Source organism: Mytilus galloprovincialis, chromosome 2 (assembly GCF_965363235.1).
Source record: "Mytilus galloprovincialis chromosome 2, xbMytGall1.hap1.1, whole genome shotgun sequence".
NCBI lineage: Eukaryota > Metazoa > Mollusca > Bivalvia > Mytilida > Mytilidae > Mytilus > Mytilus galloprovincialis.
Window position 1 is genome coordinate 48,991,758 of NC_134839.1, and position 25,274 is coordinate 49,017,031.

The 25,274-nt window shown below is 30.4% G+C and overlaps 1 protein-coding gene across 1 annotated transcript; it reads left to right on the top strand.

The window, feature by feature from the left end:
• The first annotated feature begins 2,772 nt into the window (after nt 1-2,772).
• On the top strand, nt 2,773-24,255 carry LOC143063747 (cyclic AMP-dependent transcription factor ATF-6 beta-like). The gene is made up of 14 exons (XM_076236112.1): nt 2,773-2,931; nt 9,254-9,339; nt 10,424-10,505; nt 12,691-12,806; nt 13,631-13,898; nt 16,276-16,430; nt 17,061-17,138; nt 17,496-17,603; nt 18,449-18,546; nt 19,837-20,061; nt 20,638-20,799; nt 21,441-21,549; nt 22,396-22,480; nt 23,389-24,255. The coding sequence occupies exons 1-14, from the start codon at nt 2,859-2,861 to the stop codon at nt 23,532-23,534; spliced, it is 1,791 nt and encodes a 596-aa protein (XP_076092227.1). The 5' UTR covers nt 2,773-2,858; the 3' UTR covers nt 23,535-24,255.
• Nucleotides 24,256-25,274: the final 1,019 nt, after the last annotated feature.

The window sequence follows — 25,274 nt, forward strand, 5'->3', positions numbered from 1 at the left end:
GGCTTTTAAAAAATAACCTTTCCAACTGTATATTCCGAAAATTTTGTGAAAATCGAATAAGTGGCAATTCTTACCTTTCATACCTTAACTTTCATTGATAAAACATAATATTGACTCGTCCAGTGTCTAGTTTGAAGGTCATTTCAGTTACCGGTCACATTCATGCACGTTCTGATTAATCAATAGTCATGTATGAAAAGCATAAACAGGTTTGAAGGTAAACTAATAACAACTTAATCCAATCAAATTGCCTACGATTCAATAACAATGACCAGTCCACATCATAAAAATGTATAGGGGTAAACTGGGTAGGGAGAAAATGTCAGATATATTAAGTTCATTATTTTGCAATAACGAGTAAAAATTTGTTAACCAATAGATTTGTTATAATTTCATAATCGTGTCGTTATGTATTGGTATAGTTTTTGGATCTTTCATTAGCGTATTTAAGGCTGTAGAAAGTTTGGCCTTCAAAAGTCAACATAATCACTGACTTTATAAAGAAAATTCGCCTTTTTAAAACATTGAATGTTTCACAAATAATACGCGACAACAAAGCAAAATCATTTCTTAAAACACTGCAAAAAAAATAATTCTGATTGATGCAGTGGTATTGTCATAAATTGCACTGGAGTGAACAGTGGTACATCAAACGTCGAATTCCCTCACACAATGTTATCACACACTATAGCTACGAGATATATAAATAAAAATAAAAGGTAATGTTTCTATTCAATCATCAATGAAAGTGAAATAGTGGAATGATAATTCGCTTTTAGCATCCAGTATGGTTCAATTTTGTCAAAATAAGCCAAGAAACATCGATGATGAATTATTCACTTGCAAGTGAATTATATACCTTATTAATCCGTATTCATGTGAACTCCAAGTTAACCCTGTATCTAGAGATTGATCACGCATGATTAATGCGTGTTCAGTTATTAAAGAAAATAATATCAACATTGAAGGTGCAACGACGGTATATCTTTTGATCGATTGACTGATTTGATTCACAAATAATCATTCTTATACAGGTAAAATAGAAACTGTGATTTACTTATATTTGTAATCTATAACATGAAAACAATTTAAACAAACATAGAAAAATCAATAACACGAGTAAGCTATCTATTCATATTTATGTTTATATCATGTTATGTGACCGTTGGTAGTTTTCTGGGTCATCTCAATAGTTTATTAGACGGCGTCTGGACTAAGATTAGCGCGAAATTCTGATATATATTAACTTTTATCTGGTACTAGTCTAGTCCAAATAATTATGACGTCTTGGAAGGCTATTTTAAATTTTTGCTTTGACGCCTTCCTGCTCGTCAAAGAAAAAAAATATAATAGCCTTTCAAGATGTCATAATTATTTGGACTAGTACTAGTCCAGCACTGGCCTCAATGACTTATTATACCCCACGCAACGGGTTGCGGAGGGTATAATGTTTTTGACCCGTCCGTCCGTCCGTCCGTCCGTCAGTCCTGTTTCTTGTCATCGCAACTCCTCTCAAACCACACAACAGAATTTCACGAAACCTTTTCAGATAATAAGGACATACTATGTAGTTGTGCATATCGACGGGAAATTGCGATTCAACTTTTTTTCTAGGAGTTACGCCCCTTTGAACTTATTTACTTTAATGTACTACTGCAACAGTTTGTCATCGCAACTCCTCTCAAACCACACAACAGAATTTCTTAAAACCTTTTCAGATAATAAGGACATACTATGTAGTTGTGCATATCGACGGGAAATTGCGATTCAATTTTTTTTCTAGGAGTTACGCCCCTTTGAACTTATTTACTTTAATGTACTACTGCAACAGTTTGTCATCGCAACTCCTCTCAAACCACACAACAGAATTTCACGAAACCTTTTCAGATAATAAGGACATACTATGTAGTTGTGCATATCGACGGGAAATTGCGATTCAATTTTTTTCCTAGGAGTTACGCCCCTTTGAACTTATTTACTTTAATGTACTACTGCAACAGTTTGTCATCGCAACTCCTTTGAAACCACACAACAGAATTTCATGAAACTTTGTAGATAATAAGGACATACTACGTAGTTGTGCATATCGACGGGAAATTGCGATTCATTTTTTTTCTAGGAGTTACGCCCCTTTGAACTTATTTACTTTAATGTACTACTGCAACAGTTTGTCATCGCAACTCCTTTGAAACCACACAACAGAATCGCAGTCATGAAACTTTGTAGATAATAAGGACATACTATGTAGATGTGCATATTGACAGAAAATTATGATTCATTTTTTTTTTCTTATACAATTTTCTTTTCTTACACTTATTTCATTTCTCCAATGACAATGTTGGGACGGTGGGGTATGTGAGCGCGCTCACTAAGGTTCTTTAATTTTCATTTTTTTTTGTCACTGTGTCCAGCTCGCCCTCCATGTGCCTTCAATATTCAGTGACAAAAAGTCGCTGATGCCAGGACTGGACTATATCTAGTACATGCATTGTAAACTGTTTATTTAAGACTTATTATAATTTGGATATGTGTTTTAATTAGTATTTTATAAATCAAATATTAGAAATTCATTTGAATCAAATCGGTGAAAAAGCGCCCATCTTAGATTTTTCTATGCTTTGATTTTTAGATGTGTTTTATTTCGAATTGATTTTTTAAACATCATAGTTTGTTTAATCTGAGTAATATGCCATCCTCAAATTTGCACTCTGAACCGGCCTTTGTGTTCGTGTTAGGACATGTTTTAAATTCCGCTTACTGGTTATTGGGGATTTTATTTTGTGTCCAACTACTTCCGGCTTCGCTGGGAAAGCACGCTTAATATTTTTATTGATGTTTTCATATCTAAATTTTGAATTATGACACTGGATTTTGTGTCCGAAGTGGACAGAAAGTTCTACTCCAACAACTTACTAACAAACGATGACTGGGGTAAGAACAAAATTATCAAAATTAAAGTGCAAGTTGAACGACATATGACACTGTCACTGACAGTAACAAAAATTATGTTGACAAAAACATGTTTACAAGAATATTTATACCGACATTGTTAAAATACATAATTAGTGTGTGTGCCATATATTATATACAACACAATATAATTATCATTTCTATATGAATGACATTGTCTTGTTCATTTTTTTTTACCAAATAATAAGGCAATTTTTATGAAGGCTTGTTTACAATGTGTTGGGGATTCCCCACATGTTCGACACTTTTCAGTCGGTAGATAAGAAATTTTCAGGTAGTATTGAAATGTGAAGCCCAAGCTATTGGGAGTGAAGCATATTTTTTTTTACACACAACTTTCTAATGAGATCATATGATGCATCAAGATAATGATCCAATTAAAGTTCTAATAATTGCATGAATTGTAGCTGGTTTGAATAACCGCTGCACAATGTCTTGTACAATGTATTTGTTAAGTTCATCACTGCTGTGTACTGTCATGAACAGATGAAGAGAACTACTATTCAATTAATATGAGGCAGGCATAACCTGTGAATGGGGACGAAGTCTGTATGTATTATTTTCTTACCTCAAACATGTTAATAAAGGAAACGGAAATACCGTAACGTTCCCGATTTCGGTTCTGTGGTTAGGGATTTAGCTGTGACGTTGTTTAAATTATGACGTCATATTCAATGTAAACAAAAGAAAAACTTCCATTAGGTAACGTTTTTTCCAAATCAAACAATTATTAAAAATGAAATTGTATTGAGTTCCAATCTTATATTTTACTAGACTGATACATATAATTTTCTTTTCAAAGTCTCATGCAAACAAGACAGATTTCTGCGCAAATGCGGGGAAAACCGGAACAGGAACTAGATCTGAAAAAAAAAGTTAACGATTTTGAGTTCATTAGTAGAATGAAAAATCCGGGCAATTTTCCCGATTTTTTTTTTTTTTTTTTTTTTTATTGATTTTTCTACCGTAATTGGGGACTTCGTCCCCATATTATTTTTTTACTTTGTGATTTTTGTATTTTCACTGAAAACTTATTGTATTTACATCAGGGGCGGATCCAGCCATTTAAAAAAAAGGGGTGGGGGTCACAACCCAGAACAAAGGATTGTCCAAAAAAAAAGGGGGGTTCCAACCATGTACAATGTGTTCACACAAGATTTCAAAGTGCTATTTATAAAGATTTAATTTTGTGAGAATGGAATATATATATGACTTTTGGTTTTTGTACATGATCAGTTGAGAATATTTGCCTGTTAATAATAAATATATTGTTATGCCTTTTTTATGTATATGGCTCTGATCTGGTTGTAGATTAACATCTAAGAAATAGTTAAATTCATGTTTATGATTTGTGTCATTATTTTTTTCATTTTTGTAACAATTATAAAAATCATTGTAATAAATTGCTTTGCTCTTCATGGGCCCTTTAATTTGAATAAAAATATCTTATCTTATCTTATCTTATGTTCACTTCAAAAGAGATCAAAGAATAATATGTTAGAACAGTTTCATACATGTACATTTGTACCTGTAAGTTGTTTCCCTTAGGGATCAAGATAAATGGCATTGATGATCATTGATTATTGTGGACAATAGATAAAATGTATCAACTAGCTGGACAACAATAAGCCATCTGAATAGACCAGATGTTTAAATTTGGATGATTGGACAGTTTCAAAGATCAATTTTACTTGACACCTCTGACAATAGAAACAAACAAGAACATTCAAATGTTAAAATGTCTATGGAAGTTTTTGTTTCTGAAACTTAATTTTTAAAGTATTATAATGGTATAAAGTTGGTCATTCTAATTTTTTTTTATGTATTTAGAAAAAAAGTTATACAGTGTGAAATGATTGTATTTATATCATGATAGTGATAATGTATAAATTTATACATAAAGTGTACTTAGACATATTTTAGTAATAATTAGTTTTCCATATCTTTATTCATTCTATAAAACATCATTATAATTTGATAAAACATACAACACCCCCCTTATTATAAAAAGAGTTATAAGAGAGTATTCAAAATTTGACATACGCTTTCTCTGCAATTAAAACTAGTAAATTGAAATACTAACATCTACTTTTCAATAAAATGTCATTGCAGATTTAGGCAGTATGTAATATAAAAGTACATTTTATCATCTGTGTATGACAATAAAATTTTCTCTTCATCTGGAAAATGCATATAAAATTAACATAACTTAAAAATACTTGATAAAATAAATTTATAGCAATGCAAGTCCTCATACACATGTACACAGGACAATTCATTAAGACATGTTTTTCATCTTCAATTTAAAGATTTTCATTACATGTGTTCATGTTAAAACATATTCTTTTTCAACTTAAAGACCTTCATACACTTGTACCTTCCAGTCTCAATTTTCATAGGAGCAGTTCCGGAACACTTTCAAATTTTTCAAATGTGCTCCTGTTTTATTCAAATATATTTTGTGACAAATGTTTTTCTTCACCAACTAATATTTAAATAATCTGCATGTATGCAGTTTGTATAAATAAGAAGATGTGGTATGATTGCCAATGAGACAACTCTCCACAAGAGACCAAAATGTCAAAGAAATTAACAACTATAGGTCACAGTACAGCCTTCAACAATGAGCAAAGCCCATATCACATGATCAGCTTTAAAAGGCCCCGAAAAGACAATGTAAAACAATTCCAATGAGAAAACTAACGGCCTTATTTATGTATTTGGTATGCTTGTTTGACATGAAATCATTATACATTTAACTTTGTTCATGGTGTTCTTTAAATTGATTAAAACAGATATCTTTTATAACATGTAACATATGTAACTTTGTTTATTAATAGTCTTTAGTCTTCAGTAAGTGTCAACTTGACACTATAATCTCTCTGTATTTTCGATCACTCTGGTAATTAAATCAGTATTACAAAAATGTCCATATCAACTTTCTTTAATTTTGTGTGTACCCTGTATTTCCCCATAGATTGTTTGCAATAGAAATAGGTAAAATCAAGTACAAAAAATTTGCAGAAAGCTTTCAAATTTTCACAGTGACAACTTGAACTTCAAACGATTGAAGCCCTATTTGCTGTCCTACTACTTTTTTATTTGCTTTATAGATTGCACAATTGACTAGACTGTCAATATAAATTTGCAGATTACTGTAGGATTTTCTTTAAAATATACAAATCAGCAATATATATCTAATGTATTATGTACATGATATATATATTCAATGGTACATACAAAATTATAATACAAATATATTGTAAGAGGAAGAAAAACATGCTGTATTTCCTTGTAGATAAATCCCAACACATTTAACAATATCATGAATATTACTGCAATAAATTTAAACAAATGTTTTATTGATTTTCAGGTAGATGAAATGTACATAAAACATACAATCGAAATCAATATTGTCAACATTTGATATAAATTTTTAAAATCTCCCTAAGACTATCATTGACTATTGTTAGAACATGGGATAAATCAGTAAATCATTCTATTTCTTCAAAGTAAAGTGGAAGCATACATTTACATGCTTATACATTTACTTGATGACTGATTGTTTTCTTATTTAATTTTTTATTGATCTCAAATTAAAAATAAATAGACCAAACTGTATGAGATTTGAAATTTTAAGTAAAAGGACTTCAATGATTTAAACTTAAAGTTTTTGTTTACATAATTGATACTCTCAGATTCTGCATGCCTTTGTAAAATCCATTTCTGATTTGTAATGAGAGACTTGGGAATTTGTACATTAATAATTTTATTGATTTTGTAACTGCATGTTACAAGTTTGACATTTTTATATTGTCTGTCTCCTTTAATTTTCTCAGTGATGTTGAATATACATGTATGTAAGTTTTTAATGATATTTTTTCATTGGTCTCACACTCATAGATTTGACCAGTCATCTGAAGTTATAGCAATCAATGATATTTTTTTTTGGGAAAAGGAGTGGCAGAATAATGTGCTTAAATATATATAAATGTAAGGTTTCCTCTCATTTTTTTTTTTTTTTATCATTTATTGTATTTATTGCCAGAAATCCTGATTATACAATATTTTTACTAGCAGTCTGCACGGTTAGCCACTAGTCCGATGCCCAAGACTAGTAAAACTTCATTCAGACTAGTAAGTTTTTGCAAAACTTTGTTTGGACCAATAAGAAAAATGTCGGGATATTGGTCTTCAGACTAGTAGTTGAAAAAGATTTTGGTGCAGACTGCTAATTTAGCTCACTTGATCCGAAGGGTCAAGTGAGCTTTTTTCATCACTTGGCCACCGTCGTCGTCGTCCCTCGTCGTTAACTTTTACAAAAATCTTCTCCTCTAAAAGTTCTGGGCCAAATTTAACCAAACTTAGCCACAGTCATTATTGGGGTATCTAGTTTAAAAAAAATATGTCCGATGACCCGGTCAACCAACCAAGATGGCAGCCATTTGTAAAAATAGAACATAGGGGTAAATTGTAGATTTTGGCTTATATCTCTGAAACCAAAGCATTTAGAGCAAATCTGACATGGGGTATAATTGTTTATCAGGTCAAGATATATCATAAATTGTCAGATGAATCGAACAACCGGTTGTCGGGTTGCTGCCCCTGAATTGGTAATTTTAAGGAAATTTTGCTGTTTTTGGTTATTATCTTGAATATTATTATAGATAGAGATAAACTGTAAACAGCAATAATGTACAGCAATGTAAAACCTGAAAATAAGTTAACATGATCAAAATGGTCAATTGACCCCTGAAGGAGTATTGCCCTTTATAGTCAATTTTTAACAATTTTCATAAATTTTGTAAATTTTTACAAAATATTTTCCACTGCAACTACTGGGTCAAGTTCATTATATATATAGATAATTGTAAGCAACCAGAATGATCAGTAAGTAAGATCTACAAACACATCACCATCACCAAAACACAATTTTATCATGAATCCATCTGCATGATCTGTGTCCTCTGTTTAATATGCACATAGACCAAGGTGAGCGACACAGGCTCTTTAGAGCCTCTAGTTTGGAAAATAAGATGGCTGTTATTTAACATAATGTTATAAAGAACAGCTTTGATTATTTTTGAATGAACTGTGTTCAGTTGGAAGTCTTTCTCATATTCAGAATCTTTTTGTGAAAACGTATAATCTTTGACATCAACATGAAAATTAATTTTGTATATCATTATAAGGAATTGTTCTTGTTTTAATAGCAATATTTAGTTTACATGTATTAACATGATAAATGATATTCATGCTATTAGAAAATTAAAACATTGTAGAGATAACATCAAATGTCCTCTTAATTACTTAAAGTTGTACATGTTAGGATGCACATGAATGACTAGATTATGTCATAGTGTATTATATTCTAATTTTGGACATACAATGTACATTTTAATGTCTTTTCTAACTAGACTTGTTTGGTTTGTTCTTTAATTTGTGCTAGTGCAGAAATCCCAAGGTTATTAAAAAAAATTAGTTTCCCTTAAATCTATGGACATGATGAATGTTGTGATATATTCAGAAAATTCTTCCATTATATTATATAATTTCCTGAATATATTACAACATCCATAACCTCTTAATCATCATGTAAATTCAAGACTGCAGTTATCTTAACACTCTCTGAATAATGACATTTGTCCATTCTACATCTATAGGGTGACAGGTGTGGTCTGTAAAATTAGAAATTTGTGCAATGTTATATTTAGGTGTTTTCATGGTTTAAGATGAGCAATGCTTCAGAAAAATGTCTTGTAAAAATACAACTTATATTTTAAATTTTGATAGCATTATATTAGAGGCATTTCCTGAAATTGCAATAATGTCGATTTGTGTCAATTTGTTGATTGGTTCAACAATCACAAATGCATGCAAATATTTCTGAATTTTTGGCAAATTTTTCAGACTCATTGGCATTGGTTTATTTTTGTAAACACAGGGTAATATAATATAATAAAACATCCATTTTTGTTCATTTTATATGTAGTATGTTGTACAATGTATGTTATATCTAACGTCTATGGATCATAATGATTTAAACATGTTTTGTTATATTTCAGAAAGTACAACTATGGATATCAATGATTTATACACATGATACATGTTTTGTTATATTTCAGAAAGTGAGAACAATAATAGATCCGAATGATATAAATATGTTTTGGTTATATTTCAAAAAGTACAAGGATAGAATTCAATGATATAAATATGATTTGTTATATTTCAGAAAGTACAACTACGGTTCTCAATGATTTTAACATGTTTTGTTATATTTCAGAAAATACAACGATGGATCTCAATGATTTACTGGGTATGGAGAACTATCCCAGTGAACTGATGCCTGACTTACCTGATGATTTTCCTGTAAGTTTTACTTGTTTAAAATGTAGGTCAAACTATCCTAAATGTGACTATTCATATTTATTAACTTTTGGACCTGTTTAGTTACATGAGAAAGAGGGACTAGTGAACATGTGAAATCCTGAAAAAAATAACTTTAATTTGAACTATGAACATAAAATTGAGAATGGAAATGGGGAATATGTCATAGAGACAACAACCTGACCAAAGAGCAGATAACAGCTGAAGGCCACCAATAGGTCTTCAATGCAGTGAGAAAATGGCTCCTAAATAAAAATGTGTACTAGTTCAGTGAAAATGAACGTCATACTAAACTCAAAAGCATATAAATGAATGCAAAATGAAAAAAAAAACAATTGGAACAGGAAAACCAACGGTCTAATCTATATTAAACTGAGAAACACTTATATGAACCACAACAACAAATGACAACTACTGAACATCAGGTTACTGACTTAGGACAGGTGCAAACAAATGCTTGAATGTTTTACCCTAGTTATAATGAAATAATTAAATTCTAAAGTAATCAATTTGAAAGTTATATAAATCATTAAGTTTATATGATGTTATTTAGTCACAAAAACTTTTTAAGGTTTATAATTTCTTTGTTATGCCCCATTTATGGGGATTATGTTTTCTGGTTTGTGTGTCCGGTCGTTCGTCCATCCGTTTGACTGTTTGTCTGTCCAGCTTCAGGTTAAAGTTTTTAGTCAAGGTAGTTTTTGATGAAGTTGAAGTCCAATCAATTTGAAACTTATTACACATTTTCCCTGTGATATGATCTTTCTAATTTTAATGCCAAATTAGGATTTTTACCCCATATTCACGGTCCACTCAACTCCACTGAACATAGAAAATGATAGTGCGGATGGGGCATCCGTGTACTGGGGACACATTCTTGTTTAATCATGAAATCAAAAAATTTAAACATATCCCATCATTATCATGATTTTCATTTTGTCTTATTTTCATCTCTGTATGCAAATTAAATGAACAAACGTAATAAAATTATACTAAAGATTACTTCACATGTAATAAATTTGAATATTAAAAAGCTGATTTGAACCTTTATGTTATGTGGTTTCAGATGAATATAGATGATGTTCAGACAGATTTTCATGATACTTTACTACAAGAATACAGTGACAGTTCTGACAGTGGAATCAGCAGTAAGTTTATGACGTCTGCCAAATTTTCATTAAAAGGGTTTGTTTAGATGTTCTGTACTTTTATAAATTTTGAAAATCAGAAAAAGTTGGATTTCGCTATTATTTTAGGAAATTTTTGATTATGTATCTCTTCAAATGTTTCTATTTTATACATCCTTGTCTTTCAAATAATTTGGCTGCAAGTGTTCCTTATGAAGGTAAATTTAGAAAAGTGCTTTGAACACACTAAATTTATAGGTGTTTTTTTTCATCTTAACATTTGTATGTGATTATAAATATAATTTATTAATTTACAAACAAGTACACACCCTTGATATCGCCGGTCCGTGACTGAATTAAAGTATATAACTATGCCTAAGCCTTATTTTAGTAATTGGTATTGTCATCTGATAAAGATACACAGTTTTCTCTGCTTTCAAATCTTTCTGTTTGAACCCGTCGACCTGGAACTTATCAATTATTGGAAATATTAATTATTTGGAAAACAAAAGGTCCAGGCTATCCAGGAATGGGGTATTTTTTAATCAACAGCATTGTCTAAAGTCTTGCTGATTGCTGAATAAAGCTACAATAGGGAACAATTTGACAATGATTGAATTTAGTAGTGTCAGCCCTTTGATTATGACCCGTGTATATAGCAAAATCCTAAATACACCGTTTGGTGGTGCGCCTGTCAAATGCGGAACGTACAGATAAGGTTATAGCTAACAGGTGAATATACTATTGGTATCGGTATCGGATTAGACCCGGAACTTGTTAATTATTGGCAATATTAATTATGTGGAAAACAAAAGGGTCTGGAGTGGTGTAATTTTTAATCTACACCATTGTCCTATATTAGTTATATATAGAGTTGAATTCTTTGATTTGTCGTTTTTACCCGATGACGGCTGACAAATTGGGCCTCGTAATTTTAGTATTATAGATATACTTTTCAATCAATAGAAAAATGAAAAGTTATCGACCTTATATTTGTAGTTATATATACATAAAATATTGTATATTGCTCTTGGCACAAAGGGATAAATTATGGTTGACTTCTCTTCATATAACAAATCTAATAAAGAGATTACTGTTAAGACTTTGTGTTTATGTAATTTTGCACCAGGTTTGTCTCGTTTATTTGATCAGTTAAATATAAATAATGTAAGGTGTTACAATACTTGTCATGCTTGTTGAAAATGTGTTTCAACTACAGTACAGGCAAATGGAGTAAGTCAAGTGTTTTAGTTGATAAATTCACTGTAAAATGGTATTGGGTGATTTATTTGGTGATAAAAATCTGATGTATGATAGATTCATTATCATTCATTGGATACCAATTTTTTCGTGGATTTCGTAGGTTACTTCAAAACAGACATTTAAATGTTCAACAAAAAATGAATTTCCAATAGGCTAATAATAAAATTTTGAAAATCCACGAAAAAACACCATTTTTCTTTAATTCACAAAAATTAGTATACAGGAAAATAAATGAATCCACTTGCATGATTGATTGATTTTGCTTGCTTGATATCCAGTGGCAAATATTTCATGCATATTCAGGAACCAGAACATATAAAATAAAACTGATAAATACTATAGGTATATGTACTTAAAAGTGGGAGAACTGGGAGGAATGGTTGGATATTATTATAAATTACCACAGGAAAAGAAGGTACTGTACAGGTGGAAATTTTTGCAAGGGATTATTTTTTTGTTAACTTCTTCATTAAGATAAAATCTCTTAACATTTACAAAAGTTAAAGATAAACTGTTTGTATGTTGGATTGGACATCTATAAATTTCCTGCAACAGGTTTTGAATACACATGTACACGGTTTGATGAGATGATGCAAGGTTTCTTTGGCCTCCAGAACTAGAGAGTGTACTGGTGCTACTCTCTCATCCATAGTTACTAAAGTAGGAAGACAAGTATAATGTATTAAAAGGATGAAAAACAGCTTGGCAGTGTCACTTAGTTTATCTACGTTCCACCTGACCAATTTTAGCTTGCACAGCTGGTATTGTTTGTGACAGCTCTTCATAAAATTAAAAATAGAATTGATATCTTGCCAGAATATTGCAATTTGTTAAAGATTCTTTATATCCCAGGCTCCAAAATTTATAATCACCTGTGATAGTTTTAATCAGTTTTTATGTTGAGCAACGCCGTATTCATAATTGTTTTTCTTTCATTTATTAGGTATCTTGCCAGAAAATGTATTAAAACATGAACAGAGGTTAGACAGTTCACCAGACATCAAACATGAACCACTATCACCATCTTTTTCATTCACATCAGAATCCTCTGAATCACAGGTAAATATCTTTCTCGTGTCTTCTGAATAAAATGTATATACTTGTCCCTAACCATGCTAACATGTCTTCTGAATCACAAAAAATCTGTGATGATATTAAGTCTGAATCATATGTATGTATCAACTCCAGATTGCAGGAGAACATGATAATATTGTGTCAAATATCTAAAATGAGCAGATGTTAAATATTGTCATTTTTTTCTTTTGAAATTACATCTCATCCAATGTTTTATGTAGTTCTATTGAAAGTAAAACATGTCAACCCTCATTTAATTTCACAACACAATCAACATGTCAAGCTTAAGATTCACCTGATGGTTAAATTAATTTGAGTTCAAATATCTTTTATGTTTATATTTAAGAACCAAATAATAATATTTGGACAAAAAATAGTAAAAAATAGTGTCTGAAATTTTTCTTTCATGAAATTTTTGATAGACAGGATCACTTCAAATAGGGGCGGAAATGAGGCTTCTGAAAGGGTGATAATTGCTGTCCCGACAGAAGGTTCACATATATGTGAAAACTACACACCAAATAGCACAACAGTAACATTATTATAACATAAATTTAGTAATGTTGAGTCAAGTGTACGACATACTATTATTCAGAAATTATTGCATTCATTTATTATTGCGATTTTGCCATTTTTAACTAATATGTGATTTTAATTTTTTTCAATATTAAGAAAAATTCTGTTTAATTCATATCAAAATATAAAAATGTGAGTTTAAATTATTGCGATTAGAACCCAGTTGCAATTTTTCACAATGATAACAACATCTAAATAATTTCTGAATTTACAGTATTTAATTTTCTTTACAGGTATGCCTTGACGGAGTGAAGGACAGTCCACCACCATCCCCATGTTATTCACAGCCGTCACCGCCTTATTCTTCAACCTCATCACAATTACAGAACATTGTCTACGTAGACGACATCACACCAGATCTTAGTAGTGCTATAAACCCTGTTATCATTACACAACCTAAATACAACACAATATTGAACTCTAAAGTCAGGATTAAACCAAAACCTGTATCAGCAGTAAATACTCAAACCGTCAAAGTCTCACAACCAAAACCACCAACAGGTACAGTATTTTAGTCTAGGTTATTGTAAAATCACTTTTATTTTTTACAGTGTATTAATTGAGTTTGTGTATAGAAATTTAACTTCTAACCTCTTAATTACTCAGCTCATAAGGATCCTCTTCAATGGTTTCTGGACCAATCATCTGTTTATCAATTACTTTTTTTTTTTAATAAAACACATTTTTAACCGGATTTTTGTGACAAACATGTCGGTTATTGATTTTGGGATGTACGGCGGGCGGCTGGGCGGGCTGTCGGGCGGGCAGGCGGCAATCAAATGTTGTCCGTGCATTAACTCATGAACCGTTCAACCAAAGCTTTTAAAATTTTATTGCGAACCCTATCATAGTTTTCCATAGATTCACCTGCAAGTTACCTGTCCATTTAAACTTTTGTAAGTTCTATTGTCCCATTGAACAAATACAACAGGTATTGTTCTCTGTATGGTTTATTTGATGGGACCTTTAAATTTCTTCCAAGAGAAATCTATCACTCATTGATTAATTTACCTGAGTAAAAAAAAATCTTCCAAATAAATTAAAATACACTTGTAATTGTTCAATATACCCTGGTTGTTGTTTTTTATTCTTCATTCAAAACTGAGGTTTTGTTATGTTTTCATGAAAGGATGTCAATAGTGTATTTATTAGGACAGAAATCAATATAATAGATGCCCAAGGTGTATGAATGTGTTTTTTGTTTATTTTTCAAATTCTGTAACTTATTCTCACAAATAGTTATTCATCTCAACTTATTCCTTTTATGTTGATTTCTCAGCTATGCATCTGAATAGATTAATAATTTTCTTGCTGTTTTTATGTAAGGGAAGACCAAAAAGTAACATTTGTACAATGATTTATTTGTACTCTTATTTTATAAAATCACTGTTATTTTACTTTTGACCATACAAGAGCTGCAATTTGTGATGCAGTTATAGATGGAATAACGCTTGAAAAATCTGAGAACATTTTTTAAACACTGTGAATATATTCATTAAAATTATCTCCCCTGGTTATTGTTGAGTTTGACTGTTCATTTATTATGTAGTTCTTTTGATTCATACAAAGTGCAAATTTTGCATTGGATACATAATTTACATATTATATCAATTTAGATAAAAAAATATCTTAAGAATTACATGATTAATTTGATTAAAAAGACGCTTTAATTTTGCATCTTCAAGTTGAATAATTTTGAAATCTTGAAAATGACTTTGAAATTTATTTTGCAAACTAACTTAACTAAATAATAGCAATGCACACTTGGCTGAGATTCACTTTACTATCATAAATACTGAAGTATGAACAAACTAATCCCCCCTTAGACAAGCTTACCCTCCTATAGGTTATAAGGTTAATTATACAAAAGTTTGATCAGAAATCAACTTTTAATTTTTGAATCAGTGTTTATATTGAAACTATTAAAAATGTATTATTGATATTGAATAAATACAATGCCACATGCAGTTTTGCAGGAGTTCTTATTTATTATTTGTACATGTATTTTTATCATTGACAGTTCAATTTTTTGTTCAGGTAAATTAATCAATGAGTGATAGATTTCTCTTGGAAGAAATTTAAAGGTCCCATCAAATAAACTATACAGAGAACAATACCAGTTGTATTTGTTCAATGGGACAATAGAACTTACAAAAGTTTAAATGGACAGGTAACTTGCAGGTGAATCTATGGAAAACTATGATAGGGTTCGCAATAATATGTTATTACTGACAACTATACGAAGGTCAAGTTCAATAATGGCGATTTTGACTTTTACCGTTCAGGAGTTATGGTTCTTGAAAGATTGAAAAATGGAGTTTCCAGTCGTGTCCGTGCATTTACGCATGAACTGTTCTACCAAAGCTTCCGAAATTTTAATATGCTGTTACTGATGACAAAATGGAGGTCAAGTTCAATAATGACGATTTTGACTTTTACCGTTCAGGAGTTATGGTTCTTGAAAGGTTGAAAAATGGTGTTTCCAGTCGTGTCTGTGCATTTTCTCATGAACCATTCAACCAAAGCTTTTGAAATTTTAATATGTTGTTACTGATGTTCCCCTGAATTGGTGAAAGAAAACAAAATGTTGAGCCCTACAAAAAAAATGATTGGTGACCACATGTGCTCAAGTAGGGTAAGAAGATCCTTTTTCAAATATTGCACCCATCTTTATCTATGTGAAATGTCTATTGAGATTATTTATTTGTGAAAAAAGTAATATATTTATTTTTCCCACAATATTTATTTAGTAGGTCTTTTGTCTTATTTGTTTTTTTTAATCTATTTTTATTTGACGGATTTGCTGACTATATTTTTCGGCAACCTGCTGATACCAATGTATTTTCATTCAATTCATACCTTCTTTTTGTACTTGCAGCTCCTGTTCAGAAAACAGTTGTTATAACACCAGAAGAATTTAACAAACTGAAAGCAGAAGGGATATTAAAGTTCCCACAGCCAGCAGCCCAGCGACCTGTCCAGATTATTTCATCTACTGCAGTAGCTAATCCCACAGTACAAGTTGATAATGAGGTAGTTATACCAGATTCAAAAGGAATGTTGAGAAAACTAGTTATCTAAACTGGTTTAGTCCTGTCAGTTCTGCTTTCTGTTATCCCATGACTTTTTGAAAACTGACAAAAATATTGATAGGAAATGTTGGCTGATAAATTGTGAATAAAAAACTCAACTTTTTATTCATCCATTACAAGTTCCTACATAAATTTTCTTTTACACTTAAGACCAAAAAAAATCATAATGTGTATTCATACCTATCACTACAAATTTCACTGTTTTCTTGCATAAACTACCTTGTTGATTAGTTCTTAAAGGTATCTCCTTGTTATAGTCCTAAACATGCATGAAAAACTTGTCACTGGGCGAGTAGCAACCAATTATAAGTTAAGGATTCACCACTTTAAGCATATAAAAAAGGACTTTTTTTAAAAACATTTTCTGTTACAAAAGATGTTTAAAAAGTTATATTACTTTGTTTGTTTTTTGAAAGCATCATTTTCATTAATTAAGCAAGAAAAAACAGAGTTAAAATTGAACAGTCTTTTTTTGTGTGTTTATTTTACAATATCAGACAACATAAGAGAGAGAAAAGCCACTTTCGATGACTGAACAGTATGAGTTATATTTTCTGCCTTTCTTTTCCAGATAAAAGCTATAAAAAGACAGCAGCGGATGATAAAAAATAGAGAATCAGCAAGCTTGTCAAGAAAGAGGAAAAAAGAGGTTGGTTTTAAACAATGTTGATCTAAACAGTATGAAAAGTTTATTAAAACAAAAGATTTCTTTTTAAGTCTTATTACAATGTGATAATTGGTTGAAGTAGTTTCTAGATATATTTATTGAAATGCGTTGTTGAGGTATATTCACATATTCTTTTTTTCTCATAATTAAATTTTTTAAAATTTTTACTTGCCTGTGATGTAGTTTCAGAAACAAGACTTAGAAGTCCTGTTTCTGGCCCCATCTTCAACAATAGTTAAAGTTTTTTATTAGGTCAGTTTTTAGAGTTAATGCACACATTAACATGATTAAAAAGAAATGCACAGAAATGTAATGCACGGTCTTTTACCATATTTGCAGTACCTCACAGGCCTAGAAGACAATTTACATGAATTTAATGAAATGAATAGAAAGTTACAAGAAGAAAATGAGCTGTTGAAAAAGAAACTAAAGTCTCTTCAGGATGAGGTAATGTAGACATTTTGAAATTTGAAATTCTTATGTAAAATGAACACCTCAAAACAGGCATTCAAATGATTTAACAGGATATTTAAGCACATACAGCAGAAGATAAAACACATTTATGACAGTGTAAGATGAGCATAAGATCATATTGCGCTTAAAATCCCCCTTTGAGATTTTGAAAAGTTGGCAAGTATGCTAATGTTTATTGTTGGTTGTATATCAATATTGGATTATAAAATTTGCTAAATGAAATAGATGTGATTAAAAAAATTTCTTCTTTATTATTTTATATTAGCTCCCTGATATAGAGGAAACTATACTCCACACATGCCTATTTACTCAGGGCTGTTCCAAAAATAAATGTATGGGGGGAAGGAAGGCAACATGCATACAATTTAAATTGAATATTTCATTTTTCATGTTCAAGCAATCTTTCTTAAATAACTACCACCCATCAAATTTTAATAAAAGTGCCTTCCTTCGCCCCATACAATTAAATCTGGAAAAGCCCTCATTATAAAAACTATTTACCAAAATATACATTTTAAGTAGCATTAATCACTCTGCTTCTAAAACTAATTCGTATAGGTATTTCAATGATTAAAGTCTGTAACAAAAGTTGCTGTTACATACTGAAGATTGATTTATACATTGTATAAATGTGAAAAAAAAGGATATCATATGTTATGCTTAAGCTTATTCAGAAGAAATTTATACTTTGATAAATTCAGTGATTTTACAAAAAACTATTTAAACATTTCCATTATAGATATATGAAGTCTGTATCCCTGTTCCTAGTTTGAAATCAGTTGGGGATTTTTTTTTAATATTTTATTTTTCCATTGTAGAATGATCGATTGAAGAAGTGTACTGGTGCATCACCAGCTAAAAAGATCTGTTTAATGGCAGTTTTTGCAATGCTCAGCTTGAATTTGTTGTCATTAAAGTAAGTTATTCAGTGTGTGGACAAATTATAAACAAATTAGATAGTTGTTACTGTAAATTATAACTGCTTCTGGTATTGTGGAAATAAGGGTCATTTAAAAGGTTACTTTTGGTACATCTACCACCAAAGATCTGGAACCAATTGGAAGTCTGTTCTTGAATTGATGAACATTACTAAATCAAGTCAAATCTTATGACCTCGTGTCTCTTTGTATTGCCGTAACAAATCACATGTGTCAACCTTGTTGCATGAAAACCACCATGACTCGAGTTCTGTGTGGAAAGCATGTGTGATCTGGTTATGTTGATTAAAGAAAGTGTGTGGTAAAAAAAAGGAGTAATGAGAAAAAAAAGTTTTGTTGTGCTACAGACCTGGTAGTCTTGAAAGGAAATGAATTGGGAAATAATCATTTATGTATGGTCTATCTGCTTGACAAAAAATTTCTTCCAAAGTCAGGTCAACATTTTCCATATATGTATATGGACAAAAGCCCCAGTAAGTCCCAAAAATAGGCCTCCAGTTGTCAAAGTAACCAAAGACTAATCAAGAAATGAACCAGTTTACTGACAGCAGCCTATTACAGTATAACGTTTATTACTTACTGGAGTTGTGTATATTCTTTTCCTGGTTGTCTCTTTTATACCTACTAAAAACCAATAAGCGTTAACCATTATCATGAGTTAGCACTAGACAATTGTAAAGACAATAATAGTGCATTGACTTGACATATCAATGATATAAGGATGAGGCTTAGAAACGGTGAATATTGTCTTTTATACTGCAATCTACAATAAACATTTCCAATTGTTGTTTAACATGTTAATATTATTTATTTGATTTAAATATTGAGAAACATCCCCCTTTGAAAAGGCCTCAGGCGGAGAAATATACAACACAATGGAATGTACATTACCTGATGCAGCCCGCAATTGATGGTAAACGAATTCATTTGAGTATTAACTAAAATATCAACAATAAGCATAAGATATAGTGATTTATAGGTTTCAAACAAAACATATTAACAAGAGCAATATGTTTTCCAAAAATTGTAAAAGAAATAAGTTTGAGTCGATGGATACATTAGACACAAGAACAGTTTGAAGAGGTCTTATGAATAATAAATATAGTTTTGGCAACTTCTATTTAAATATTCAGTGACTGTATATGACATAGAAATATACAGTCAACGCATTTTGACTGCTCAAATAGAACGAGTGCAGTATAAACTAATTTAAACATGTATTCATTTTATAATTAGGTGTATTATATGCATATTTTATTGTATTTCAGTGACTTTATTATTAAGCCCAACTCTAAACCTGAACTATCAGTTCACAAAGGGAGACAACTTATGTCAGTACAAGAAGAATACTCAGTCAGTAGTTTGGTGCCCGATTTTTCATGGACCGGACTGAAGAAATTAATGGAAGATAATCCATTTGAAAGTCTAGATAATAAGACACTGTATCAGATGTACACCTGTCCGTCACTCTTCAATAAGACAGAGTCTATAAGGTGAGAATTTGCGATTCTATGTTAATAGTCACTCAAAATTTCAGTATTTCATACAGAAAACCCACTAATGTTTTCACAATTTTATTTGGGACAGTTGCAAGTAGAAAATTAATGGAAAATAAAAAAAAAAATCATCTTTCCTTTCTTAGCTACATCAAGTAAATTTTAAAGTTTTGTAATTTAATTATATCAAAATGCACTAGAAATAGCGAAATAAAGTACCTAAAAATTAACTGGTTCACAGTAAGAGAAAGGAGACCAGGAAACAGCAAATTAAGGTGGTGCATAATAATACTGTGAAAAAAAACACCAGCCAAATGCTTTAATGACACTCTATTGTGTTAAGCAATGTTAAGCTTCTCAATTATCAAAATTTGTGTTTTTCAAACTGCTGCATATTCAAAGAAATTTTCTGATAAAGTGTGGGGTTCTAGTTTTTTTATTTTTTTTATATTTTTGTCAAAGGGTGAAAGGAAATATTTTGTCAAAGTGTTTGGTACCACTTTAACAATTAAAGGAGAATAAAAATAATAGAGAAGACGGGATTTATGATGCATATATTGTCTTTCATTTCAGATTGGCAGATCAGTTATCAGGCTGGATGCAGTCACATGAACTCACTAAGAAGAAATCAGCTAATAAAGAAAAGAAAAATCCAAATAAAAAGAAAAAGAATCTTACAACACTTCAAAAAGCTGTGAGAGGAAACTATCATCAGCAAAGACCAAGTGATACAAGGTTAATATCTTTAACATTATTCATTTGGTATTAAACATTTTTGTAGACAATCGTGTACAAATTTAAATTCATGAGAGTACTGACATCAGAAAATAAATATTCTTCAAAATATTTAGGTCAGCCCCTTACAAATTTATCTAAGGTCAATTTTGCATAAGCTGGTTCCAGTGACCCTACCTTCCCTACTTTTTCGGCTAAAACATAGCCTACCCTAAATATTTTATTGTCATTTCTCATTAAGCACTGTTAAAGTCAGAATGATGCTCCCATAGACTCAATGTAAAAAAAAACATAAAATAAAAAAAAATCCCTACCTACCTACCCTAACTTTTTTTCAGATGTAACTGGAACCACACATACTTTTTTATTTGGCCTTAGGTTAATAATATTCACATAATTTAACAATAGGAAATTAAAAAAAAAATAATGTTTCGATACAAAAGCACTGACTACTGAGCTGATGATAAAATAATGTTTCTATATCAAATTGCTTCCATGAACAGAAAGTAGGTCAGGTATTTTAGATGCATTTCTTATTGCAAAATTGAGAATGAAAATGGGGAATGTGTAAATGTGTGCATACTTTTGCATAGGTCTCAATTAAATTTGTTGAATTGATATTCATGAAATTTTTGTTGTAGACACTTTGATCATGGTTACCAAGTGAAAGTATTTGATGGAGGAGATGGAAACATCTGGAAGTCAATACCAAGGAGAAATGACACCTTTTATGTTTTGTCATTTAGTGAGGTAAGTGACATGCAAAAGTTCATATAGGGTTGAGAAGAGGAGGAATGTGTATTGATGAATGAAGGAATTAAAAGAATGAACAATATAAATTATATGATGCTGTTATTACAATGGCTGGAAACATAGTGAATAGATAAAGAAAAAAACTCATATGAAATAAATAGCAAACACATTCTTTTAAAATAGCTTTAAAGATAAATCAATATAATTTAGTGAATTTAGGTAAAATAAATGTCTCGTTGAGGGGAAAATAGAGGAATACAGAAATGATTTGCAAATGTGATTTTGGGAATTGAATACAAAACTTTAAGGAAAGTGATTGGGAAACCATTAAGTTGAATATTACTGTCGATTCATGTATCTTTTTTTTTTGATTGCGGAAAACTTTCATTTTTATCGAGCCTGCTACTTTTGATCCTACATTCCATCTTCTGTATCGTCTTATGTATTTGATAATTTGTGGTTTTGCCAAAATCAGGATTCAAGCCCATAGAAAACTAGCAATTTGTTCAATACTTACACTTGTGGTAAGTCTGTACCTTCAAAATCCATGAAAATTGGTATCCCAAGATAATAATGAATCTACACTAAATTTACTACATGAACAAACATTAATTTCTTTGAAAATTTAACCTTCTTATATTTTACGATAGAATTTTTGAAATATATGTAAGTTGTTGTACCAAATAACCTTATATGTTTTATATGGCTAAAAGTCAGTTGAAGTGTAGATGTAAATAGTCCTTTCATTAGTGAATATTTTTTTATTTTGCATTTTTTCTTGGGTAGTCTTTTCTTCTATTTACATGTATTTGTTAAATGAATTGAAGTATTTTTAAATTGCAGGATTATTTCCTAGTGCCAGCAACAGCTCACAACAAAACAATGCGACCAAGAATGTCTTTTGTTATGCCAGCAGTTGGTTTAAATGGTAAGCAAATATTTGAGTAAAAAAAAATAAATGTTAAGCAATAGTTTCAATTTCAATATGAGAGTGAATAATCATGAAAGAAGACCAGTATAAATTTGTAATGCCTCTAGGTTATATAAAAAACCCACTCTCCCAGTGTTTTACGTAGTCCAGATAATGTTGTTTGTTTATTTGTAAAATTTGAATAGTTACATGCTTTCTATTAAAAATGTGTACATAATTAATGCTTTTCCAACTTATAAATTTACCAAATAAAAGAAGCATTTAATTCTTATAATTACATTTATATGCTACAAACATGAAATTATTAGTTATATCAAGCTTTTTATTTGTCTTCAAATGCATTGTATTGATGGTTTTATGGGAAGCATGTGCAGTCATAAATGTTGCATTTTATTGGGAAAAAAATGTGAATTTTAATGTCTCTCAATTATTGTCAGCCAATCAAAAGTACAGATACTTATGAAACATACATGCACTGTAATTATGTATGATTGACTCATACACACAACACATTCTGTTACAATTTGACTTATTAACCCAACAGTGAACTTATATAATTGGTTTGACTAAATATACCCCTGTGAAGAAAAAGAAGGAATATTTTTTGACTGGTCAGTTAGTCCACCAGTCATTTTCTTTTTCATATGATGGGATTGCAACCTTATATGGATGTATAGTCAATTACACTGTTTATTAAAATAAAAAATGAACCAATTTGAATATGGAAACATATAGCAAATTTGAATAGATAGTCCTTCTTTATTAGCTTGTCGATTGTTTAAACAATAGAGGGACCATCTGATATATATCACCTATATTTTTGTACTGGTGGTTGATTCAGGCACTTCGAAGCCTCTTGATGTTTCTTATTTTTTGTACCAAAATAACCTTTACATTTTTTGCAGATACCATGCAACCGCCTTCAGGAAATGTTGGAATGATGCAGATAGATTGTGAGGTGTTAAACACACAATTAATACACGTTCATAAATCTAGTTTACCACCTAATCAAAGAAACACTACTTTCTACAGAGAGGAATTTTATCCTTGATCAAATGGCTAATCTGCCATTATAACAGATTTTAAAGAAGAAAAGATGTTTGGAAAATTAGTGGAAGTTCCTTTTAGAAAGAGTTAAAGGATTTAAGAAGATTTTATTTTGGTTGTTTATTGAAACAAAGTGTCTTGGCAGCAAACTTTTGAATAACCTTGTTTTATTGTAGTCTTTAGATTTCAAGAAATCTTGAGTGTTCAATGCATACAGTAGTGTTGAAAAAGCAAGAAGATAGAATGGGCGTTTATTTAATTGTGTATATATTAATAAGATTCACATCACTAATCAGGCAATTTTATAAAAATGGCTTTTTTTTTATGAAATGTTGTTATAAATACTGGTGATATCAAGTATGATTCACTGTAAAAAAATTCAATATGGTCAACAAAAAGAAGTTGTCAATTTGTTTTGTCAGTTCAAATCAGGATTAAGTTATCATCTTTTTTCAAATTTAAACAAGAATTATTTTAATCAAATTTATACTGTATATTGTCAATCAAGTTTTGGTTTAATCACTGTTGTTTTCTCATGACTATTTTGAATAACCCATACAGTTAGTTCAGAGATTTTACTTCTGGAAATTTGACAGAATTTTAAATCAGAAGCATGACAGTGCACCTTTTTAAGAAAGTTAGTTCAATTTTAATTTAAAATATTTATTACCGTTGATTCATTTCTTTATTGTGGGTACCAATTTCCTGAATTAAAAAAAAAAAAATCGTGGACATTATATTATGTGATTTTACACAAGTCTGCAAACAAGCCTACATAAACATTTTACTTGATTAAACATTTAAAATTTGTGATTCACCTGTACCCATGAAATCCTCAAATATTAGTATCACACAAATAAAAATGAAGTTCAACATTCCATTTGACATTCCAGACATATTTTCATATAACTAGTCATGTTTTTGTGATATATTGACAGATGATCCTTTTTTACTAAGCTAATTAAGGAAGAATCTTGTTTAGAAGAGAATTGCATCAGAATTATGTTTTTTACCATAAATGAGGCCAAGCTTATACTTGCACTTATCCAAAATGATTTAAGAAAAATATTTTATTTGCTTCACAGTACATGTACTTGAATATATCTTTATAGTCCAATTTGCCTGTACTATGTATGATATGACATGTATTTGGTATTAAAAGTGGTGGATCCAATTACTTTTGGAGGGAGGATTTTGGTGACTGGGGACAAGGGACTGGAGATAGATCCAGCATTTGTTCGACTGATTTTTTTACAATTGATGAAAAGGGGAACCTAACCCCTGGATCTGCAACCTATGTCCCAGATATGTTCAAAATCAATTGTTGCAGTAAAAATATCGAAAATATGAAAACCTATGCCTTGATATCAAGTAGAATAAAAAAATCTACTTTAAGAGGTTAAAAGTTAGCAGTTATTTTCTCAAGTATAAATGAGTATGTTAATGATTTTAATAGATTTGTTTTCTATGAATGTTTATGTATGTTACTGATATAATATATGTTATTTTATGTTATGTTGCTGTCATTGGTGTGTATTTTTAAATGGCAGTTTATGTATGAAGTTCTGGTTAGATGTTTGTATGTTGTTCATATTTAACTAGTGCTAATCATTTTCATAACGAATCATATTTCACAGAAATCCCTATACTTCAAAATATTACTCCATAACTTACTTAATATTTGTCATAATAATTTGTTTACATAATTTTTCATGTTCAATAAAGAGATAAATAATTTTAACCA